Source organism: Zonotrichia albicollis, chromosome 4 (genome assembly GCF_047830755.1).
Source record: "Zonotrichia albicollis isolate bZonAlb1 chromosome 4, bZonAlb1.hap1, whole genome shotgun sequence".
Taxonomy (NCBI): Eukaryota; Metazoa; Chordata; class Aves; order Passeriformes; family Passerellidae; genus Zonotrichia; species Zonotrichia albicollis.
The window spans coordinates 25,544,432-25,566,580 of record NC_133822.1 but is presented as its reverse complement, the minus strand read 5'-3'; the positions used below and the strand labels follow the sequence as shown (position 1 = coordinate 25,566,580).

Here is a 22,149-nt window from a genome sequence, read left to right as displayed (position 1 = left end):
GATAGGAACCTGCATTTTGTTGCACTATGTCTCTTGGCAGACCCTTAAAAAAAAAATCTGTTAGCAAGCCAAATTGCATTAGTCACTATCAGATTATGTTCTAGGATGTTGTGCAGGAGAAGCAAGAGGAGAATTCTTGTTTCCATCCTACCCAATTTGAGGTGAGCCCTGTAAGATTGCTATTTCCTAAGTTCAAAGCTGGAACAGGTACAGAGGAAGCACTGCTGAGGTGGTCAGGGGAAAGGAGAACTCTGTTACAGGAAGGGAATTCAGAACCCCCACATGTTTTGCTTAGCAAAACACAGACCTGTGTTGTTGCTCTTTAAATGTACTTAAGAAGATAAATAGTCACAGAGACATTTAAGCTGAAGGACAGTGCTGACCCAAAACCAACTGCACATAAATTACACTAGGTTGTAAATAACCTAAATAAATTTAGATTGTAAATCAGAGGATTAGAACCCACTTTGGAAGGATGTCCTTGGTCAGTGGGCTGAGAGAAAGCAGAAGGAGGAGGAATGGCAGATAAGCTGCCATCATTTTAAATGGGGCTCAATACATTTTTCCAGAGATATTAAAGAGCATGGGTTGTCTGTAACAGAGAGCAGATGGTCTGAAGGTGTACTGAAGTCCTTTCTAGTTGAGTATTTATTCCTTAATTTAAAATCACCAATACCTCCTTGTACAGAATCAAAAAAAAAAAAACCCTCTCCTCTGGTTCTTCTGGACCATGCTTTTATGCCCTCTAAAGCCCTTTACTTTTCCCTGACAAATTACAAATAGGAAATATTAAACATAAAATCTAGGTCACATTTTGTTGCTTCTTTGAAATGATTATGTGTGTTTTAATGTCTATATAGATGAATTTTCATATAACAATTTTTTCAGTCATGAAAGTACATTTATTTCACTTCCCATTTGAATTTTAAAATCTTTCTTCCATTTTATAAAAAGCTAGACCTTCATTTTCAATTTTTAGTTCAAATAAAATAATTATCCTGTTGTTACTTTTTTGACAGCAAGAAGAATACATTTCAGATGAAGCACATATTTTATTCTATTTTAACTGTTTGTGTTTCCCTAATTGCAAGAAAAATTCAATGATGATCTTTTTACAGGCTGATAAATATTTTAGCGTAGATTTTCTGTTGGAAAAAAACATCCAAGTGAAGGGTACAAGATTGGCAGGTTTGTGTCTTGTCTACACAAAGCTTTTATTTCCTTTAAAAAGTCTTGCTGTCGCTAGCATTAGTGTCTCTCCATCCGAATGCATTTGTTAAGCAGTCAGTAAATGATTAAGGAGCTGGAGGGACTGATTTATGGAACAAAATTAATTGAACTAAATATGCATCACTCTGTTACGTGACAACTGGGAAGTGTGGGAGAACATGATAGAGCTGTCTGTGACTACCAGAGGGTGTAAACTGGGAGCAGAGCAAAGGATTCACAGCCAGCTACAGCTGGGGCTTTTTCCTGACCCAGACTGCCTGGCACTCTCCTCCTTCAGGGGCTTTAGGGACCAAATGCCTGCGTGTCCCCCTGAAAACCCACACCAGGGATGCTGCAGGGTTAATTAGCTGTGAAGCCACCACACTCTGGTGAGTTCTGTATATACTGCAGAAGCTAATGGAGTGACATTTAAAATGAGGGAGCAGTAGGTGGAAATAGCGAGAACAGCGAGGTTCCTTATGGCAAGACAGATTATTCTGCAGAATGGGCATCCAAGGAAAATTACAGGCAAGGGCCACTTCCTGGAAATCCTTTGGACTGAATTGCTCCTCAGACACAGGCAGCAGCACAGTGAAAGGACAGTACTTCAGGAGGCATTCCTGAAATAGGTCCAATTGCTGTGCTCCTGTGAAGAGAACTACATGGAGGTAATTTAACAAAATAATACCTGGGCTCATTTCAGCCTCTCTGGGAGCAGCTGGACTGTGCTCCTGGGACTTGGCTGGAGCTTGCTTGTCCAGAGTGCCTTGATTTTTACCTGCTTGATTCTTGGCATTCCTGGTGCCCTGTTCTTTTGAGTCTTTGAGTACTCTTTCACTGTTTAAGCAGTAAGGGGGAGGAAAGCTGCTGATCACTGGATGCCCACAGACCCATCCAGCACAGGGCAGGGCATTTTGCTGGGACCTGCCTGAATTCACAGCACTGTGTTTCTTACCACTGCCTCGGGTTGTGTTTGCTCGCTTGTCTTGGCTCCTCTTGGCTCTCTTGCTGAGAGATAATTGGGAGCAGCAGATTGAGAGTTAGTAGTTTAAAGGATTTCCCAGAAATTCCATCTCCTCTGACACTGGCAAAATGGTGCTGTATATTCAGGATGTAATTAGCCCTGTGCACAGTGCCCTAGGTGGGAAATGGGCACTGTATAAGCCTGGGACGTGCCCTCCACTGCAGGGCAGAATTTACCTGTGCTGAAGACATCACAGAACCACACAATATTCTGAGCTGGAAGGGACCCACAAGGATCATTGAGTCTATCATGATAAGTGTCCTGCTGAATACTAATGTACAGACAGCCACATAGCTTTTTCCCAAATTCACCAGATGAAAGACAGAATTTTACCCCATCTTGGTTCCTTTGTCTACCAGCTCTAACCATACTTTGCAAGTTTGAGTGCTGTCCAAAAGTATTTCTAAGTGGAACAAAAATAAACATGCTTCTAAATATTTGATGATGATACTTTAAGGGAGATTGACACATTTTGAAGAGGAAAGCAGCCTACAACACCTAAATTAAAAATAAATATTTATGTTCACATTTGTTCATCATCTTTCCAAAATGTAAAAATATGTTTCATGTAGTTTTAAATAATGAAATGTGAAACAAATGAAAGATAAACTTTCTACAAGCTGAAAAGAAATAAGAAGACAAAGGCTTTGTTTATAGCTTAGACTTCAACAGTGCCCTTTGACAACCAATACAAATCTTAATTACAAATGGAATTATACATGTAAGAACTGCTCAAAACAAAGGAGTATTTTTTTTCTCTCTCTGGTTTTCTTTGTGATAGTTTTAATTAGCTCCAACTCTTTGAACAATCATAGTCCTTGACTGCTCCTCAGACACTGATGGAAGTTGTTAACTTCAAATGGCATCTCTAGGATTGCAGAAGTCTGGGTTCTCCTCTGAACAGTGTACTCCCCATTGCTAAATTTATTCTTCGATATATCAGATTCTGCATACACTGCACTTAATTGCGAAGTGAGCACTGTCCAGTAGCATTCCAGTGATTGACATTAGGACACAATAAATTGGATTAATAGGCTGCAGCACCCTACCCACCCTGGCAGAACTTTATTGGACTTCTCTAGTAAAGTCGGCAGCAACAGGTCAAATGTGTTTTGAAAAACAGCCCAGTTGAATTACATGGAAAAACAATCATTAGAAATAATGGCCAGGCATACATGGCATTTTCCACATGTTAATCAGGAACTTGTCTTCAAAACAAATGGAGAGTGGAGAGGAAAAGTCAATTTGTGTCTTCCCAGTTTAACCTAATTTTTTTTTTCAATTCCCTGTGGCCAACCATTTAAATAAAAGTGCCTGCCAGAAATGGATTTAGAGAGTTCTCTTCCATCCAAATGGAGCAGCCTAATCCATGGGGAAAGCCCCAGTCCTGCATCAGGATCCAGCCTTGCAGTGGGAAGAGAGGAGGGTGCCCTGAACCTGTGGGACCCATTAAAGGGAAGAGAGTCCCATCACAGAACGCCCTTGCCACAGTCTCTGAGGCTGGGGGTTGAGGTGTCACAGCCAGATTTAGGTCTATAATAAAAGCTGTCATTTCAATCTAGTCCTGAGGGAAGAGAAAGTTTGTGCCTGGGATGTGTGACTCACTGTGCTTGGCAGCACTGCAGCCTTCATTCATCAGAGCTGTGCGGTGCCTCTGCCTGCACGTCCTCCCCGGGGCTGGAGGCATGGGCTGCTTGGGACAGAAGGGCACCTGCTCACTTCACAGGTTCAGGACATAAAGCTGGATGTATTTTAGAGCTGGGAGGAAGAGGTGGAGTATTTTTGATGCCTTCTTCCACTGTGGAAAGTATGTTAGTGAGGAATAGTGGGGAAATGCCTCAGAGAAACACTATGCAGAACGGCAATTTGGGCTAATTGCTTTTTAAATTTCAGCTTGTTTCAATAAGGAAAACTGAAAAATTACTTATTATTGGTCATTATTACAAATGGATTAGAACTGCTCCATTCTATTTTTAAGTTTTTATTAAACATAAGCTGTGCCACAGAAGTTAAGTGAAATGACATGGAATACAGAGCCTAATCACTGGAACATAACCTGGTCATTCAGAGGTATTGATCATAGGCTCACAGAATGGTTTGGGTTGGAAAGGACCTTAAGCAGCATCCAGCTCCATCCCCTGCCATGGGCAGGATCACCTTTCACTATCCCAGCTTGCTCAGAGCCCCATCCAACCTGGCCTGAAACATCTCCAGGGATGGGGCAAACTTTTGTTCATTGGTTGAATTTCAGACTTCTCATGCTGAGCCAGAGAACAATGTCACTCTGATCTCCAGTGGGATGGAAAGGAGCAGCTTACACAGAGATTTTACTGGGGGAGGGGGCAGATACCTTCTAACTCCTTGCCTTTGCCTTTCAAACTCCCCTTTCAAACAACAGTTCAGGATGCCATAGTAATTTAATAGTGGATGCCCTGCAAGAATTCCTGCAAGTCTCTTCTCATTTTTTTTATTCTGATACTCTCTCTATTGCCATTTCCTGCCTCTAAAGTCTTAAAAGAAAAAAAGAATTGCAATTTTTAGCTATTGATTAAGTTTTTTTAACTGTCAGTTAGACTATCAGATGTGTATTAACTACTGGATATATTGCAGTGGCATCCAGGCACCATCTAAGAATTGAGGGTTTAGCAGTGTAGGAAACCCAGAGAGAAGGGGACAGTCTTTTTCAAATTTAATTTGTATGCACTTGGTTCCTCAAGGTCTTCACAAGAGGAATATACAGTAAAGCAACAGAGAGTACTTGGGATAAATAGGATAAATGTGCATATGTCCACTAGAAAGAAAAATTCCAGAATTTGCTTCTGAATAGAGTAAAACTAACTGCTGAAATAACACATACTCCTTTTGTTACTCTTCTTAATATCTCTGGATTTTTTTTCAAGTTAGTAGAAAAATTATTCTGTTTAAAAAAAATCTGTGTCTGTGAAAATACATACTGGAAATGATTCTCATCTCATTTAAAATAGTACAGCTTGCTTTCTTTAACTAGATTATGGCTGATTTCTACCACTTAGGTATGCTTATTTTTAAGGGTTCTTATTTTTAGGATCCTTATTTTTAAAACCTGTTGAAGCGATATCACCCTGCCCCTTAACTTCAACGAGACCAGGCTGTTGCATGCCATGATCTCTATAAGATTTTCAAGTTTTTCCCACTGTAAATGTCTTGTGTTTTTCCTCCTATGAAAGCAAAGAACCGTGGGATTGCGATTCCAGTGGATCTGGACAGCCAGGTGAACACCTTATTCATGAAGAGTCACTCCAACATGGTGCAGAGGGCAGCCATGGGCTGGAGGATGTCAGCCCGCACTGGACCTCGCTTCAAAGAAGCTCTTGGTGGGCCAGCCTGGGATTACAGGAACATCATAGAGAAACTGCAGGTACAGAAATAGCACATGGCTTGGGCAGCAGTGGCACTGCAGGTATCTCACGTGTGCCAGGTGTGGAAAACACCAGAGACAGGCCCAGTGCAGTTTTAGTGCTGGATGAGGGGAGCCACTGCACTTCTGTGTGGGAATGGGTGAAAAGGCTCAGCTCTTCAAGATCAGAATTTGGCTCCTACAGAAGTCAGAGAGGAGTAGGAGCTATCACAGAATGAGCTGGGCTGGAAGGGTCCCATGAGGATCATTGGGTCCAACCCCTGGCCCTGCACAGGACAATCCCCAACAATCCCACCCTGTGCATCCCTGAGAGCGCTGTCCAAACACTCCTGGAGCTCTGGCAGCCTTGGGGCCATGTCCATCCCTGGGGAGCCTGTTCAGTGCCCCAGCACCCTCTGGGGGAAGAACCTTTCCCTGATACCCACCCTGCCCCTCCCCTGACACAGCTCCAGCCATTACCCAGGTCCTGTCCCTGGTCACACAGAGCAGAGATCAGGGCCTGCCCCTCCTCTTCCCCTCCTGAGGAAGCTGCAGAACTGCTGTGAGCTCTGACTTCAGTCTGCTCTTCTCCAGCTGAACAGACCAAGTGCCCTCAGCTGCTCCTTGTGTGGCTTCTCCTCCAGGCCCTTCACCAACTCCATGTCCCTCCTTTGGACACTTACATTGTAGTGCCCAAAACTGCACACAATATTCAAGTTGTGTTCTCCTTGAAGTGCTTCACAGAGCAGCATCTCCTTTCTGCCTTTTTATGGCCACGTGTCCTGTCCTGGCAGCAGAGGAGACACTGGAGGCTTTAGGTCATGTTTGTGTCACTGGAGATTGCCATGAGATGGAGATCACCTTGTGCATGTACAGCCTAAACAGCAGCAGGGGCTGATGACCTGAGAAAACAGCAGGACCCAGACAAATGGAGGTGCCCTAATCAAGGACACAACGCCTGAGGTGACACATTAACTGTGTGTGGTGAGCATTGTTTTTCCAGCACACCATCATCCTAACTGTTGCCACAGGTTTTGTGGGCACTACTGCAGAGGAGAAATTTGAAAGAGAGTAACAATGGGCACCTTGTCCCCCTTGCCCTGTGTGAGGAGTGGTGTGAAGAAAGGCCTGAAGTGGCTTTACAGCCACCTGGTCTGCCCTGGGCTCTTGCTGCTGGGCATCCCACTGGGCCAAGCAGTGCATCACACCAAGCTGTGTGACTCCACAGCACGTTGCTGTAGTTCTCCTGCAGTTATGGATGTTCTGTGTCCCCGCAGGACGTGGTGTCCTCCTTGGAGCAGCAGTTCACGCCCATGATGCAAGCTGAGTTCTCAGTGCTGGTTGATGTGCTGCACAGCCCAGAGCTCCTGTTCCCCGAGGGCAGCGATGCCAGAATAAGATGTGGTGCCTTCATGTCCAAGTAAGTGGCCTGCAGAGGGGCCTGGTTGCTTCTTTGGGAAAAAAGATGGCAGGGTTTTAACTTTTTCAACAGCATTTACCTCTGGTTTTCTGCAGAGACTTTAGAATGCAGGTGACCAAGTTTACTGCTGAAAGCTTAAAGTGAGGTCCTTTGATCCATATTTTATATTTCTCAACAGTTTTGTTGTCTGGAGAGCACAGAGTGAGAGGGGTTGCTTGCCTTACCTGCTAGAAATGGGATTTTAGTAGCTTGTTAAAATTGTGGTAGGCTCAGCCTACTTCTGTTTTCTCAATGGGCTACTTTGCTATTACATTTCACCAAATCTACAACAGAAACTTAAGATTTTCCACAGCAGAATTTTCAAGAATTCATAATGAAGCAGTGGGCCGCTCAAGGCTTGTGGGTTTTTTGTTAGATTTTTTTTTTTGGTACAGCAAATTGATATTTTTATTTTAAACTGCCAACAGCTCTTTGAAAATACATTTCACTGAGACCCCTATCTGGTCTTGAATTATTAGATGTTTTATTTGCAGTCTGTGCATTGGAATAGAGTCTTGCAAATTTTTTATTAGTCCTCAAGTGAGATGCCCTCCCCGCCCTTGAGAAACTGTAATTTAAACAGAGATAACTTGGGGGAAATGAATGCATTTGGCAGCTCTCCTGATTTCTTGGGTATTTGCATATTCTGCAGAAGTAGCATTATAACAATATGCTTTATATGTTTGGAAAAATTCAAAAAATAAAAATTAAATTTTGAGATTATCCTATCCCGTGTCCTCTGTCCAAACTCCTGTTTGAAGCCAGCATCAAAATGAAAAAAAAAAAAAAAAACAAAACCAAAACCTGTCCAAGGTCTTCAGATTTCCTCCCTTCCTATTTTCACAACCATTTCTCCAGCAATGTGTGAACCAGTGCAAGGACCTGTGCACAGATCTGTTCTGCACAAAGACAGAAAGGCTGCTTCTGGTATCGGCTTCAGCTGACTGAAATCCAAACTCCTGTCACAGTCATAGCTGGAGACAGAAATGGACCTTGTTTTCTGACTTGCCAAGTGGTTGTGTGAATGTAAACAACAATTATGTTTCATCCAAATGTCTGTATTTCTGAACATTTCCATGTAAGGTTTTTTGGAAATCCTTTTGGCTGAATACCATTTGCTAATTATATCATAAATATATTATAACCATCATAGAAGTTGGAAGGTGTGAAGGCTGTAGCTTTTAAAGTTTGCAAGATGCATGGTGAACACTGGTAACCTTTAAACAATGATTAAAATAAGTTACCTTTAAATAAGGAAAGGATGAAATAGCAAGTCTGGATCTTAAACTGTAAACCCTCAAAAAAAGTGGATGTAGAATACTGTCTTCTGTATGGGCAGTAAGATATGCAAATTGACACAAAAATCTCCCAACACCTTGAAAGTCCCATTTTCTTTTTAATTATTATTTCTCTTGACCACTTTTATTTCCTTTCCTTGAGGAAAAATATAGTGATGGGCAATTTTTGTATAAAGAAATTGCAGCATGGCTTAGCAACAATGTGTAATGCTCTTTAAGTTTTAATATTTTACTTTCAGGTTGATTAATCACACGAAGAAGCTCATGGAGAAAGAAGAAAAGCTCTGCATTAAAATCCTCCAAACTTTACGAGAAATGCTTGACAAGAAAACCAACTTTGCAGAAGAGGTACTGCTTCCACTTTAATATTAAATATAGAACTAACAGCATGGTATTAATAACAGAATCTGACATGGTTTCAGGTTTGTGCATGTTTTAGAGATAACCTGGTGTCTTGGGAACAGTGTGGTAAGGTAGCAAGTTGGTTTGGAACAAAAGAAATCTCTGCTTTACATAGTTCTGTGTGAGGGACTTGATGAGAGTCAAGGCAAGCAAGATGAAATGAATTAGCAGTGGCAATGTATAATTATTATATATTGAATATTCTCTATTTCTGGAGATTAGTCTTAATTTATCACACCCAACTTTACCATAAAATCAATGGAAATATAGGGATTTTTAATTGCAATTGTACAGCTTTTCCCTGCTGCCTGTGGTGCCAGACTTTTGTACTCCACACGCTTTTTAATGCTCCCAAATGTGTGAAAGGAAATCTGCAATGTTTAAGCAGAGCTGCCAGTTTTGGGAAGAAGTGACATAGTCTGTACTCTCTAAGTGTCTAATTATTTCTTGCATTCCTCTCTCCCCTCATTGCCCAGTTTTCTCTTGCAAAACCAAGTCTTTCAAATGCCTCTTTCATTTTGCCTGTTCCTTTGGCTATCAGTAGGCAGATTCAGATGTAGATGTCAGCTGTCCCTGTTCTTTCTGAGCCTGATCCCAGTGTCTTTTCTGCAATTTCCTCTTATCCATATTTCTGGGTATTCCCCAAACCCTTTCAGCATTACTCACTCTTAAATATGAATCATGGAGTTATCATCTAATTTCTCAGTGCTGACATCAGACCTGCCCTGTGCAAAAATAACCAGTGTAAGCAGAGGAAGTCAACCCCATCTTCACCTCCTCCTCAAAGAAAACTGTGGTTAGGCCTGGGCAGACAAATTCTTTTTTAATGTCATAAAGAGAATTGCACAGGGGAAATTTTTTAATTTTTAATATTATTCAAATTATGAATTGTAACATTGTAATGATTATTATTCAATCATGACAATTATTATTATTCTTGATTATTATTCATATTTATTCTAATAGCATTCTGGGTGCATAACACCACTGCATCACATGGGAAAAATAATTTGCTTTTGTAACTGACCTTTGCCAAACCTCCTTAAAAGAATTACATAGACCCACCATAATTTAACCTCATCTCAGGACTACAGGGGAGGAAAAAAGGCAACACTTTTAATGTAGGACTTGAAACAATCAAGAAGATTTGCTTGTTTTAGTTGCTCCTTCTACCTTGCTTTGGCTGCTGATAAAGGGAGACAGAGTTAAGGGAGGGAATTCCCATCAGAGGCAATGTGCTCCATAGGTCTGTAAGGGTTCTGCTTTTCAGGAGTGGCTAAACGAGGTGTATTCCCAAATCCCCCATGTGACCTCCACCATCTTGGGGGTGTATGGTGGGTGGAAAAGCTCTTTCTGAACATAATTTCTCCCCCGTGCCTCCTCTGGAGTCCCATTGGTTTTACACTGAGGAATGTGATGAATCAGTGCAAACAAATATGTGAATAAACAAGCTTGGATATGCTTTGCAAGTGCTTCTCTGGCTTGCTACTCTTATGAGTCATTGTTCAATGCCATGGACTAAAGAACAGTAAAAATAGCACAATGAATGGCCTCGTGTGCGTGTTTCCCATCTTTTTTTGGGCTGTGATCTCACTGCCTGCAAAGTTATTCAACTATGGCATGCAGATATTAAAAAAAATAAAAATAGTAGTAAATACATAATGGTCATAACCAGAACAAAGCTACAGGGGGACGTGGGACATTTTGACAGGAAGCCTGAGTTTGCTTATCACCCATCAAATTGTATTTTCTGTGATAAACCTGACAGAAATGATCAACCTCCAGTTTCTGCAGACTTTCCCACAGTGAGAAAGAAGGATGAAATAATGAAATAATATTTCCTCCTTTCTATTTGCATTAATTCCTACCACTGACCACCTTCTACTGTCTTTGTTCTTCATTTGACCACTGGAAGGTAGCCTATGTCATTTGCTGAAGAAACGGGAGGCAAAATAGGAGTAGGAGCTTATTTCACGGATTTTATACCTATTCCTGCATCCACTATGTCAACTCTATTGTTGCACCTCCCCTTGGTGTGAGCTTCAGGTCTCTGGTGCTCTCCTGGCTCCACATTCCTGGATTTCCTGGCAGTCAGCCTCTGAGGCAGCACTCACTTGTGCCTTGTCTTGCTGAGCACCACAGCATCTAATTGTGCTGAGAATCAAAGTTTAATTTCAGAAGTTTGATTTAAGGTATATAAATGAGACATAAAACCTCCTGGCCATTGATTGGCTTTCATAAGTAATTGTGGGTGATTATTGCAATCTCCTGGGGGTTCTGCATTGAGTCCTAGCCCTGTTTGTATTGATTAGGTCACCAGCTGGAATGACACCTGATCTACAGCCCCTCTCTTCCAGAACAGCATTAAAACACTTGGGGAAAGCAGGGTGTAGGGAGCTCACATTGCCTCTGTTCAGAGATAGCTACTGCACTATCTAAATGTATTTATCTAAAGCTTGCTTCAGACTGACTATTTGAGAAGAAAAGCAGGAGGGGCAGAAAGGACTGTGCTTGCACTAGATGTGCCCCATCTATATTTGGGTTTAGAATCACTGGCAGTTTTTATACCCATTTTGCAAAACCAGAAGCATCTTGGACTGGGATTTTTGAATTTTTTAGGCATATCTTTTTGTGTTTCACCGTAGTGCTTGATATCAGTTTAATTTCTGTGTGAATGTTGCCTCTAGACCTATTTCTACACCTCAGTTTGAATCCGAGTAACATTTCCAAAAGCACCTGAGACGTGTAGACTGATGTGTGCTCACTTTGCAAATGACTGGAGCAGTTTAAAAGCTTAGCATTACCTTGCTGCCCTGCTTAGTGTCTGTCCATACAACAGAGCTGCTGGGCCAGGAAGGGTGGTCCAGCATCTTCAGAGAGGGTTCAGAAACTTAAATTAAATTGTTGATCTCTTGATCTAATGGTGCTCATGTGGACTTCTTGCCTGACTCCAGCTGCTGGCATGGCAATGCCTTGGGTAGGGACAACATGCTGATCTCCCAGCTGTTCATAAATCAGGTCAGCACCTCTGGGGAAAGAATATCCTCCCTGTTGCCATGTGTATATTACATCTGATCCGATGTGCTGGTGGATGGGAGGGTGTTACAGAATGTGGCAGAATCCAGGCCTGTGTGTCCCTCCCTAAGGCAGCTCCTTTGAGAACACTGCTGTAAATGAATGGAACCCTTCAGGAAGGGCTGCCTGTGCTGCAGAGCTCACACTCTATACTCTTCCTTCCTCTTTTAGGTGTTGAAGTTCAGTATAAATAATTGAAAACCGCATTTTTAAGTGTCAGTAGAACAAAGACTCTGTAAGCTGCTTAATTGTCAGAAATAAGTAGTTGAGCTTTTTGCCTTTTTTGGAAAAAATCTCACGAAAATGTTGGGTTTTCTCTTAGACAATTGTACTAGTTCATGATTTAAAATCATAGAAGTAGCTCTCTGGCCTTTTGTTTTGCAGGGTTAATGTTTCTGCATTCCACTTTAGATATTAAATGTAAGCTGTCCTGTCCCCTTTGTTTGCAGGAACACCACCAAATATACATGTGAAAGAAAATTTGGTGGACATAAAAATGTGTTTTATTCCTCTAAGATGTGGTCCCAGATATGGCCTCTGCTGGCTCTGGTCATTTTGTGCCAGAAGAACTGAATCTTTTCATGTGGAGCTGTTGACAAAACTCCAGTGAGTTTGTCAGAAGCAGTCGTGCCAGTTTATTATTGTATTCATCTACCAGGCAAGCTGAAGCCAGTGGGAGCTGCAGCTCTTTTTCTGCTGGGGTAAATGGCCTCAATGGGTTTTAGAAGCCAGGAGGCTTTGGGAGCCACTACAGTGTCCCAGCATTGCAGCTCATTGAATCACAGACATTCTCAACTTAAACTGCATTCTATTCTGTAGCCTCATCTTTTCAAGATGATTTGACTTATTTGCATTTGCAAATTAGGCAGCCTTCAGATAAACAGCATTTGTAGGTGAAAAAAAAAAAAAAGAGGAGGAAAAAGAGAATAATTTTGAAAATGTGTTGCTTGCTGAATGTATCATACCTCAAAAGAATGCTTCTTTTAAATGGGAGAGTGGGATCCGAATTCCTTTATTTGTGTTACTACTCACATTTTGGGTTAGTGGCACTGCAGGCATTTTGAAGAATTACATTTAATTTTTCCCTGTTTCTGCTGTCAGATTTATTTGTGCTAATGTATAAAAATACCTGTGCACTGGCCTGTTTTTCTCTGTTGTCAACAGAGAAAAGTCAGTGTGCCTGCAAGGAGAGAGGGGGTCAGAAACACCACAGGAGAACATGCATGATCAGTGCTGTTTGTACTGAATTTTTTTAAAAATCACTTATCTATTTTAGCTGATAAAGGACACTTTTGCAGGGTCCTGCATTAAAAACTCACTCCTTAGGAAACCAGCTCACAGGGAGGGACTGGAGGTGCAGGGAGGAAGAATGTTTGGTTATCTCCAGCAGTGCCAGCCTGGTTGTGGACCAGCACTTCTGGTATGGTCAAAAACCTGCTGTTATGGCTTTGTCATGGGAGTTAAATAATGACTGAAAACTCAAACACAAGTGGGACAAACCCCTCAGTTTTGGAGATGCTTTGTGTGAAAGTGGTGATCAGCTGCAGAACCAAAGCTTCCAGGAATTCACTGCAGCACAGGATTCAAGCTTTGCTCTCGCCCTGAATCATCTAAGCCAGTAATTGCAGTGGCAGGAGCAGCAGAGCTTTCAGATATGCAAGACTAAACACTGGACGTGGTCAGAACCTGAAAGTGTGGTAATTTCTCATTAGACCCACGCACTGACATTTTACAAAAGAGAGAAAAATCTACAGAAAAACAAATGAGCACAGTTTCACTTTTCCCCCTCTAGGCTTCAAGCTGAGATAATTAAGCAGAGGGACACCAGGAGGCATGTGATGGTGATGGTGTTGTTTGTTCTAGCCAGGTGTTGTCAGCCACAGCGCTCAGAGCCTCGGGCCATCACTGTTGTGTTGATATTGCTGCACATTTCTGGGGCTGTGACAGGCAGCATCAACCAGAACATTCTGAATTAGCATCTTTGGGGTACCCCCTTTCCCTCCTGTGATGCGCATTGCTCTGGGCTGAAAGGACAATGCTGCTGGACAGCCCCCTGATATTCTGCTGGATTTTCGATCACATCCATTTGTTACCGATGCACAAACCTGGGAGAACTGGGTATATGAAATGTGTGACTTATTTTTAAGGGGATTTTTTTTCCTGAAAGTAACAGGCCCTGGAGATTTGCTCCAGCTTTGGACTGTCACCTGCTTGTGTCACCTTCAGAAGCCTGTTGAGAGCCACTGTGCTTGGGCCAGCTGTGAGGCACCTACAGGGGTCTGTGCCTGGGTGGTTTCAGGCAGAATGCATTGCTCTTGTTGAGCTGGACAAGAACTTTAAACTCAAATTCGTGTATCAAGGACAGGTAATTCAGAAGGCAGCCCTCCTGACACCCTACAAAGTGCAGGTCCTGATCTAGTAAAGGCAGGAGCAGTTTAATCTGCTGCAGGGGCAGTGAGCACAGGCCTAACTACATTGCAGTCATGATTTTGCCCTCTCTTTAATATGCATAATTGTTAACTCACCATGATGCAAATAAAGGATCTCCAGAGACCTAAAGGTACTTCTGTCCCAGGTGATAGTTCAGTGAGCAGTGGTGCTCACTACTCTCTGGTACTTACTCTTTTTTGTTTCAAACCTTGGTTATTTTTCCTTTGTTTGTTTGTTCTTCACATCACAAACAAATCGAATGGCAGGATGCCCAGGCTGTAAAAACACATGGTTGTTAACACATTTCATCCAAAAGATTGTAGTCTCTCAGCAGCTCATATTTATCAAATTTTAAGATTATGGTATGTTGTTATCCAGTTTTCTTTCAGAAATATTAAGCCCCAAATCCTGATTGATAAATTATTTTGGAACTTATATCATCTGCCCTTCTCACACACATCATCTCTCCTCTAAAGGAGCATCTGATGCTGTAAAATATTTTTTGTAGCTACTGATTAAAACAGCATCAACCAAACCAATAAAACTTGAGTAGCTTGTTCCTTACTCTGAACTTCAAATGACCAACTTCTGCTCTGGAATTTGCCCTTTATACAGTGTATGGGACATAGGGAGTTTGTCCTTCTTATTTCACATTAACACCTTCCTATGGATGTGATCTTAAGAAAAGCAAACCAGCATGAAAATCTTAACTGCCTGCAAACTGTTTGACATCCTTCTCTATTGACATTGCTATTCATTAAAAACAAATAAAAAAGAGTGCAAGAGAAGAGAGCTGTTTGATAAATGAAACTGTTAGAGCTCTGAGGATGATTCATCGCACCTTACTTAGGTACAATATTCATGGAACTGATCAGGATCCTTTTTGTAAACAACAGCAACTAGATTTTCTAGTTGTTTTGAATACAGGTGAAATGAATTTCACTAAAGACTTCAGTACATCTGGAAGTTAAATTCCATGCTCACTATAGCTCTTGGAATCAAATTCTACATCATGAAGATACCAGGATCAAGGTTTTCTCCCTGATTTGTTTTATTTCTACATTTTAAATTATAAATAAAGCAGATTTTTAGGAATTTAGTGGAAGGTTCTAGCAGATCTTAGTTTGGCAAGGACTAGGTAAATGACCAAAGATATGTTGTAAGTTAATATGTAAAATGAGTCAACAGTTTTATCATGTGGTTCATGTCTCCAGGTGTGTGGAGTTTTGTGTGAGGATAGATCCATAAATATAATTATTAATTTTAGATTATTTATTCCTATTCCTTCTCTTTCTCTTTTACCTGGAGTTATATTAGAAGATAAATATTAGAATGTTAATTTGGTGTCTTAGCATATTGTTTTGGTTTCAATGAACTAGATGGTCTTGTTTAGAATGATATGTGCTAATGCTCTCAGGTTACTTAACAGGAATAAAAACATAATTCCTATGACCACCCTAATTTTAGTGATTGGTGGCTGTTCAAAGTGCCCAGCTGACATCCCAAGGAGCCTTTGTGCTTATTTGAGAGCAGGAGCAATTGACATGGGTGCAGCAGGGCATTCCATACCCTGGGAGCAGCTACACTGAGGTGGGAAGGGAGCACAGAGGAACATGTGAGAGAAACATCAGCAGGCACCCTGATGTTTGGGATGTTTGTAAGGTTTTTTAGGAGTTAGGAGAATAAAACTGCATAGACCTTTTCCCTGACTGTGATTCTGGAAGATGTTTCTCCCCACACGCTTCCCACTCCCTTCTCAGAATTAATTCCTCTGTGGAAAGGCCACATTTATGAGCAGTTTCAGTCCCACTGCCAGGTAATGGTTATAATTCTTGCTGGGAAGCACAGAGAGTGCTGCAGTATCGCAGAGACCACAGTGTGGCAACTGTGGACTTTTCAGAAACATCTCCTGTCTGTGGCAGCAGGGCAGCTGCTGCTGCTGCACGGCTCAATTCCCACAGCAGGCAAATGTCTGCAGTAGTCCTGGAGGGGGCAAGGGAAAATGTCTCCTCTGGTTCTGAACTTCCTTGGAAGGAGAAAAGGGTTCTTTTGTTTTCTGGGTGGTTTGGGTTTTTTGGTTTTGGGTGGGGTTTTTTTGTTGTTTTTTTTGGGGGGGGTTGTTTTTATTTTTTGGTATATTTCGTTTTGTTTTGTTGTTTTGGGTTTTTTTGCTGTTGTTGTTGTTGATGTTGTTGTTGTCTATCACAAATTTGCTGCTGCTTTATTTAATATGTTTGAGCAACAACCCTGTTTGTACTTTGCAGTCGCACCAGAGATAGCAGTGAGCAGAATTCAATGCCTTGTATTAAGGATGGCCAATGAATATTTATGATAGACCTAGGGAGCCAGTAATAAAAATGAAATTGGCATGATGCCACTAGATCCAAATCTTTGATCTCTGTTTTAAGAGAAAATACAATAAAGCAGGGGATAATGGACTCATTATAATGGAATGGTTAGTTATGGTTACTTAGGGCAGCGTGAATAGGTGGCATTACATAAACTGCTCTAGTCCAAGATTTACGATCCAGAAATGTGTTTCAGGCACTGAGTTTCTACAGAAAACATCAGTCTATGATATTGTTCTGGTTCAGTTGGTCCAAGCACAAAGAATTAAAGATACATCCCTTTCAGATCCAGGATGGGGCATGCTCTTGCCTTACCAGGGGCTGCAAAAGCCCTAAGACCCAGCAAGGCCCTTCTCCTCAACCTCTTTCTGTGCTTCTGCTCCTCATCCATCACCCTGTGAGCAGGCAGAGGGAGGGCTGGGCATTGCACAGGGGTGGAAATTAGATTCCACTCCCTGCCCAGGCTGTCTTAGCAGCCACCAGCTGTGAGGGGACACTTGGGGTCGCCAGGAGGGAGGGGACAGCTGCCGCTTTGGCATCAGCAGGAGCACGCAGGGGTGGCGGCTGGAGATGTGTGCCACAGCTGGGTGCACCCACCTCCACCAGGAGCAGGGAGAGTCTCCTGCAGAGTGCTGAGACAGCTCCTGGGAAGCCTAATGAAGGAGCTGCTATTTGACAGGGATGGGGAGCAGGAGCAAGTGAGCTATTTTTCTTTTTAATGGTTGCAATTACTTGCTTAACACCCCTGCCACACCAAGCAAGACACAGAGGAGGGCTGATTCCAGGCTGTGGATGAAAGCTGATCCCAAGGTCTCTGTCTAGCCAGGCAGGAGGAGGAAATGGAAACTCACTGTTTTCTGATTTGTTTCAAACTGATGTAATTTCTAAGGGACTTCATCACTAATGACATGTGGCAAGGGATTAGTCTGTAATGTGGCCCATCTCCCCCTTTTCAAGAAAAAGAAAATATATGTTACATTGGACTTTGGAAAACAGCTATTAAGCAACCACAGTAACTGCTTCTGATAGGCTTCTTTTTTCTTTTTATTTTTTATTTTTTTTTTGGTCTGATGAGGATTTTACCCAGCATGTTTGGCCTTGGAGGAGTGCCTGGATGGTATTGCCAGCTGGAATTGTCAGAGCTGCTTTGTCTTCTGTCCCAGGAAAACAGAAGCCTGGCGGGCAGTCACTCTCGCTCTTATTTCATATCCCTGCTTAGTCAGAGTTGCCAGCCCCAAGCACTGAAAACCCTGAGTCAGGCCACAAACAAATCACGAGATTTGGCTTGAAAATCATGAGATTTTTTTAATTACAAATAGTTTATTTGGGATTTCTCTGAGTCTTGAGAGTGTCTGTTATTCCAGTTCTACTGTACAAATCCCAGAGTTTGAAGTATGCTTTGCTGAATTATGCATGTGTTTATTTACTGAAATAAAGCCAGGTTCATTTATGGTTACCTGACCTCTTCAGTTTGTGGGGAAAAGAGCAGAATGCTCAGAGCTCACGTTAGGGGATGGTTTCTACTGCCAGGGTGCCAGCAAGGGGCAGTGCTGGCCCTCAGCTGGGGCACAGGGAAATGTGCTCATCAGGGTGGGGCTGGTGTTGGTAACTCCAGGTACAGAGCTGTCACTGGGGGCTGGGAACAGGGCCTTGTCACTCTGAAAATTCCTTTTGGCAGACTTGTCCAAAACATTTTGTCTCCATTTACTGAGCAGTTACACCAGCAAAATCTTCTTATATTCCTTTTTCCTACAAGCCTTTTACCCTTCCCCCTGACTTACTTTTTACTACTTTTCTTCTTTCTTACAAAAACCTTTATTTTTGACTCCTTAGCTGTCTACAGTAGCATTTGTGTACTATTAGCCCTCCATCCAGAAGGGCTGGATACCAGTCTGCCTGTCTTTGCTGCAAAAGAAATTTAGATAACCTTAACTCTCAGGTCTTTCAGCTTTAAGACTCCTTACTGCTTCCAGAGGAACAACAAGCTTCCCTTGAACCAGGTGTTTTCTCAGCTGTGACCAGTTAGAGGTTCCCAGCTCTAAGGTTCCTCCCAGGCTGCTCTACTGGGTGCAGTTCAGCATTTTAAGAAACCAAACTCGTCTAAATATACAAATATTTGACTGTGGCTCTCTAAAAATGAAAACCTTTGCATTTAAACAAATGCTGGAAGCCCTGCACATCGTTGGGAAGTTCTGCTTTTACAGTTTTTTCGAAGGGGCTAAGAAATGTTCCTGGAGAACAGACTGTGCAGCCTGAGTATTCTTAATTTTGCAAGGAGACCCACATTAACTAGGTTGCTTTTGTGAGGCAGAGGATGTTAGCAGTGGTAATTCACTGCTAGCAATAAAGTGTGGGTTGGTCAGTAAATTCACCCAGAATGGCACAGAGGATTGTTCTGGTTTTATGTCACAGTCTTTATTAAATTTGCCCTGGTTGTTGCTGGCACTTTGTTGTAGTCATGATAATTCTCACAATAAAACCAACCATAAGGGCTTAGAAGGGGCTGTTTGAAAAATGGAAGCTGAACCATTTCTTCTTTTCCTTCATATTTAAGTATTCTCACAGCAAATAACATCATGCATGGGAAAACCTCAGATTTTATTGTTTGAGTTTGGATTTTTTGTTCTGTTTGGGGACATGTTTTCATGAAGAAAAAAACCCAAACCACCCAAAACATCAGTCAGAGCAGCAAGTTTAGGAGATTACTTGGGTCTGGGGTGTGCTTATATAGAAGGGAATAATTTGTACTGCAGAAGTCTGGGCAAAGTGGTACCTCTTTGTGCCTATGCAGGGCATCAGGTGAGAGCAGTGTGTGGGCACAGGGCTGGGGGTGGCAGCTGAGCTGGCTCCTCCTGGAGTCCCAGCTGATGCTCAGCCAGGCTGCTGAGGAGGGTTTGCTGTCCCCAGTGCGGTCTGCAGGGAGCCACTTGACTTAGATGAAGCTGTTTATATAAAGATATTATTTCCATACATGCAATACTGAAAGAGCTTGTTTTAACTCAGTAGCAAATTCTAGCACACTGGGTACTCTAAATGCAGGTTTTTACTTCCCTTTTTAAAGGAAAAAAAAAGTAAAAAGAAAACCCAAGAAGTCAACTATTTGATATATACTTTAATTCATCATGTATTTAAGCTATTTTTTTAAACTATAAACAAATTGAAACTAAAGAAACAATTCCTTTGTCTCTTTAAACTATCTCTTTCCTATTTTTGCACATGCCTTTTCCTTTTTCTTTATTTTTTCCCCTGATTTTTAGCTGAAGAAAGACTTCATTTGGGAGCAGGAAAGGAAATGTTGCTGGAATAATGTTTTCTTTTGATCTGCCCCACAGTTTATGGCTTCTGTGTCTTAAGTTCAGTTCTTTGATCACTATCTGTCTGTTTTGCTGCTCAGCCCTATGCAGTGTGATGTTACCATTGAGCCAGCTGGGGCTCTGCCCCCTGCAAGAGCCATAAGGCAGTAAAATCAGAGTAAATTAAAAGAGTTCTCTCAAGCCTCTTCTGCAGGATTCTCAACTCTTCATTTCACAGCTGAAAAGTGGCTGCTTTCATACCACTGCCGTGCTAGTCCAGCTCCATCCTCCAGCAGGGGCCTCCAGAGCCACGGGAGGTGGCACAGCAGCACCAGGCAGCTGCAGCCCTGCACAAAGGGGCTCTTTCACACACGTTCCTGCTAGGAGAGCACATGTGCAGCTAAAACAAGTTCCACTGCCCATCTGACTTGAGCAACAGCCACCCTGGGGAAGCTGTCTTTTATTTTTTTTCTTTTTTTTTTTTCCTTCCCTGAGATTGGACAACAGATATATTGCCCTAATGCTTGTTTCTGACTCGGTGAGCGCTGTGCTTAGGCCCAGAGCTTTGGTAATTCTAGATTATTTTGTGCTGAGGAGGGTTGCTGAAGGACATGGGAGGGGAACTGAGGTTCCACCTGCCAGGCTACTCGAGCACAGCTCTGCCTCTTGCCCTGAGCTTGCTGCACACACAGGGAGCTGCCACCACCCCGGGCACGTGTCAGTGCAGCACAGGGCACTTTTAAAGTAGCACAAGCTCACTCCCGTTTTGGGCTCCTCTCCAGGGGACTGAGTGACTCACCTTGAGAGAAGGGCTCTCTGAAAGTGGAAGCAGGACTTTGTGTATGACAGTGCAGAACCTCGCAGGTTGGCAGGGTGCCCGTCTTCTCCTCCTAAATCAAGCAGTGTGCTCCTGGGCTTTGTGAATGAAAGATTTGGTGGGGGGAAAAAATGGGATGAAGTCTTGAAAAAAAATAATTTATTAAGCTTGGCTTACTGTGTAAACTCTTCTTCTGAAGTTGGCTTCTATTGGAAAAAAACATGCTTTTAGAAATTTGCTGCAATGTTGGCATACACGAAAGAAGCCGCGTCTTGAGTTGTACGGACTCCAGAGACTCTTCCTGCGGTGTTGGCCAACTTGATTTGCAGTGCCTGTTCTCCTGAAGGTGGATTTCTGGGTCAAGGTGGCTCCAAAAATCTGCAACCCAAGGGGCTGATCCAACAAAAGACAAAGTTTCTATGGAGCACTCTCCCCTACAGACGTGCCTGTGGCACACAGGCACTGCTGCCCAGGGTGGCTGGGGTGGCTACCAGCTTCTGAGGCAGCCAGATGGAGGCTGGTTAGGAGATCTGGGACACGTATCAACCTCACACTCCTGTGATCCGTGGCTGTCATACCTGTGGAAATGCTTATATCCATCACACCGTGGGGATGCAACCCTGCAGACGGTGACACTGGGATGGAGCCCCTTGCCTGGAGGGCATGTGGCTTTGGCACGGGGAGGAGCACGTTTTATCCCCAGCAGCCACTACATACCCGTTCTCAAATACCACCTGCCTTGTTTGCAGAAAATCCCTGCGGATGACACTGGAGGCATTTCAAAGCCCACCAGGACGCGCTCCTTTGTCACCAAGGCAGGGGGGTTGGACTGGCAGAGCTCCAGAGGTCCCTTACACCCTAACAATCCTGGGATTGTGTGGGTGATCAGCGTAGTGGTGACAGGAGAGGGGTGCCCAGCGGTCCAGGAGGCTGATTTGGGTGGGAGCCGCGGCAGCAGGAGGGGCAGAGCTGTGCCCGGGGCTGCCCAGCGGTGCGGGCGCTGTGCCGGGGGATGCGGGCGAATGCAAGGCGCCGGCTCCCACCTTTCTTCCCAAGCGGCCCCCGCGCTGTAATCGCCTTTGCCCGGGCAGCATTTAATGAGCTGTTTGTGCATGTGACCGCGGCGCATGTGAGCGGGGCCGCCGGGGGAGGCGCGGGCGCCGTTATGTAATGGGCGCAGTGCCGGCTCCGTGCGGCGGCCCCGGGCCCGGGGGAGCGCGGCGCCGCCGGCGGGAGCGGCCCCCGAGCTGCCCGCGGGCTGCGCGGGCACGGGGCGCGCGTCCCCGACCGCCGGCCGCGCCTTATGTAACGCGGCGGGAGCGCCGGGGGGCGAGCGGAGCCCCCGCTCCTTCCCCTCGGCCACAAGAACGCAGAACGCGGGTTTATTTATTAACCTGCTGCTCTCCCGCTTTGCCGCC

The 22,149-nt window shown here is 43.4% G+C and overlaps 1 protein-coding gene across 6 annotated transcripts in view; it reads left to right on the top strand.

The window, feature by feature from the left end:
- Nucleotides 1-22,149, top strand: part of ITPR2 (inositol 1,4,5-trisphosphate receptor type 2) — a 248,316-nt gene that overhangs the window by 129,215 nt on the left and 96,952 nt on the right. For all 6 annotated transcript variants that reach the window (XM_074539167.1, XM_074539170.1, XM_074539169.1 and 3 more), the window contains 3 exons: nt 5,440-5,630; nt 6,887-7,029; nt 8,606-8,714. In XM_074539167.1, the coding sequence (XP_074395268.1) occupies nt 5,440-5,630; nt 6,887-7,029; nt 8,606-8,714 (443 nt within the window). The remainder of the gene's footprint in view (nt 1-5,439; nt 5,631-6,886; nt 7,030-8,605; nt 8,715-22,149) is intronic.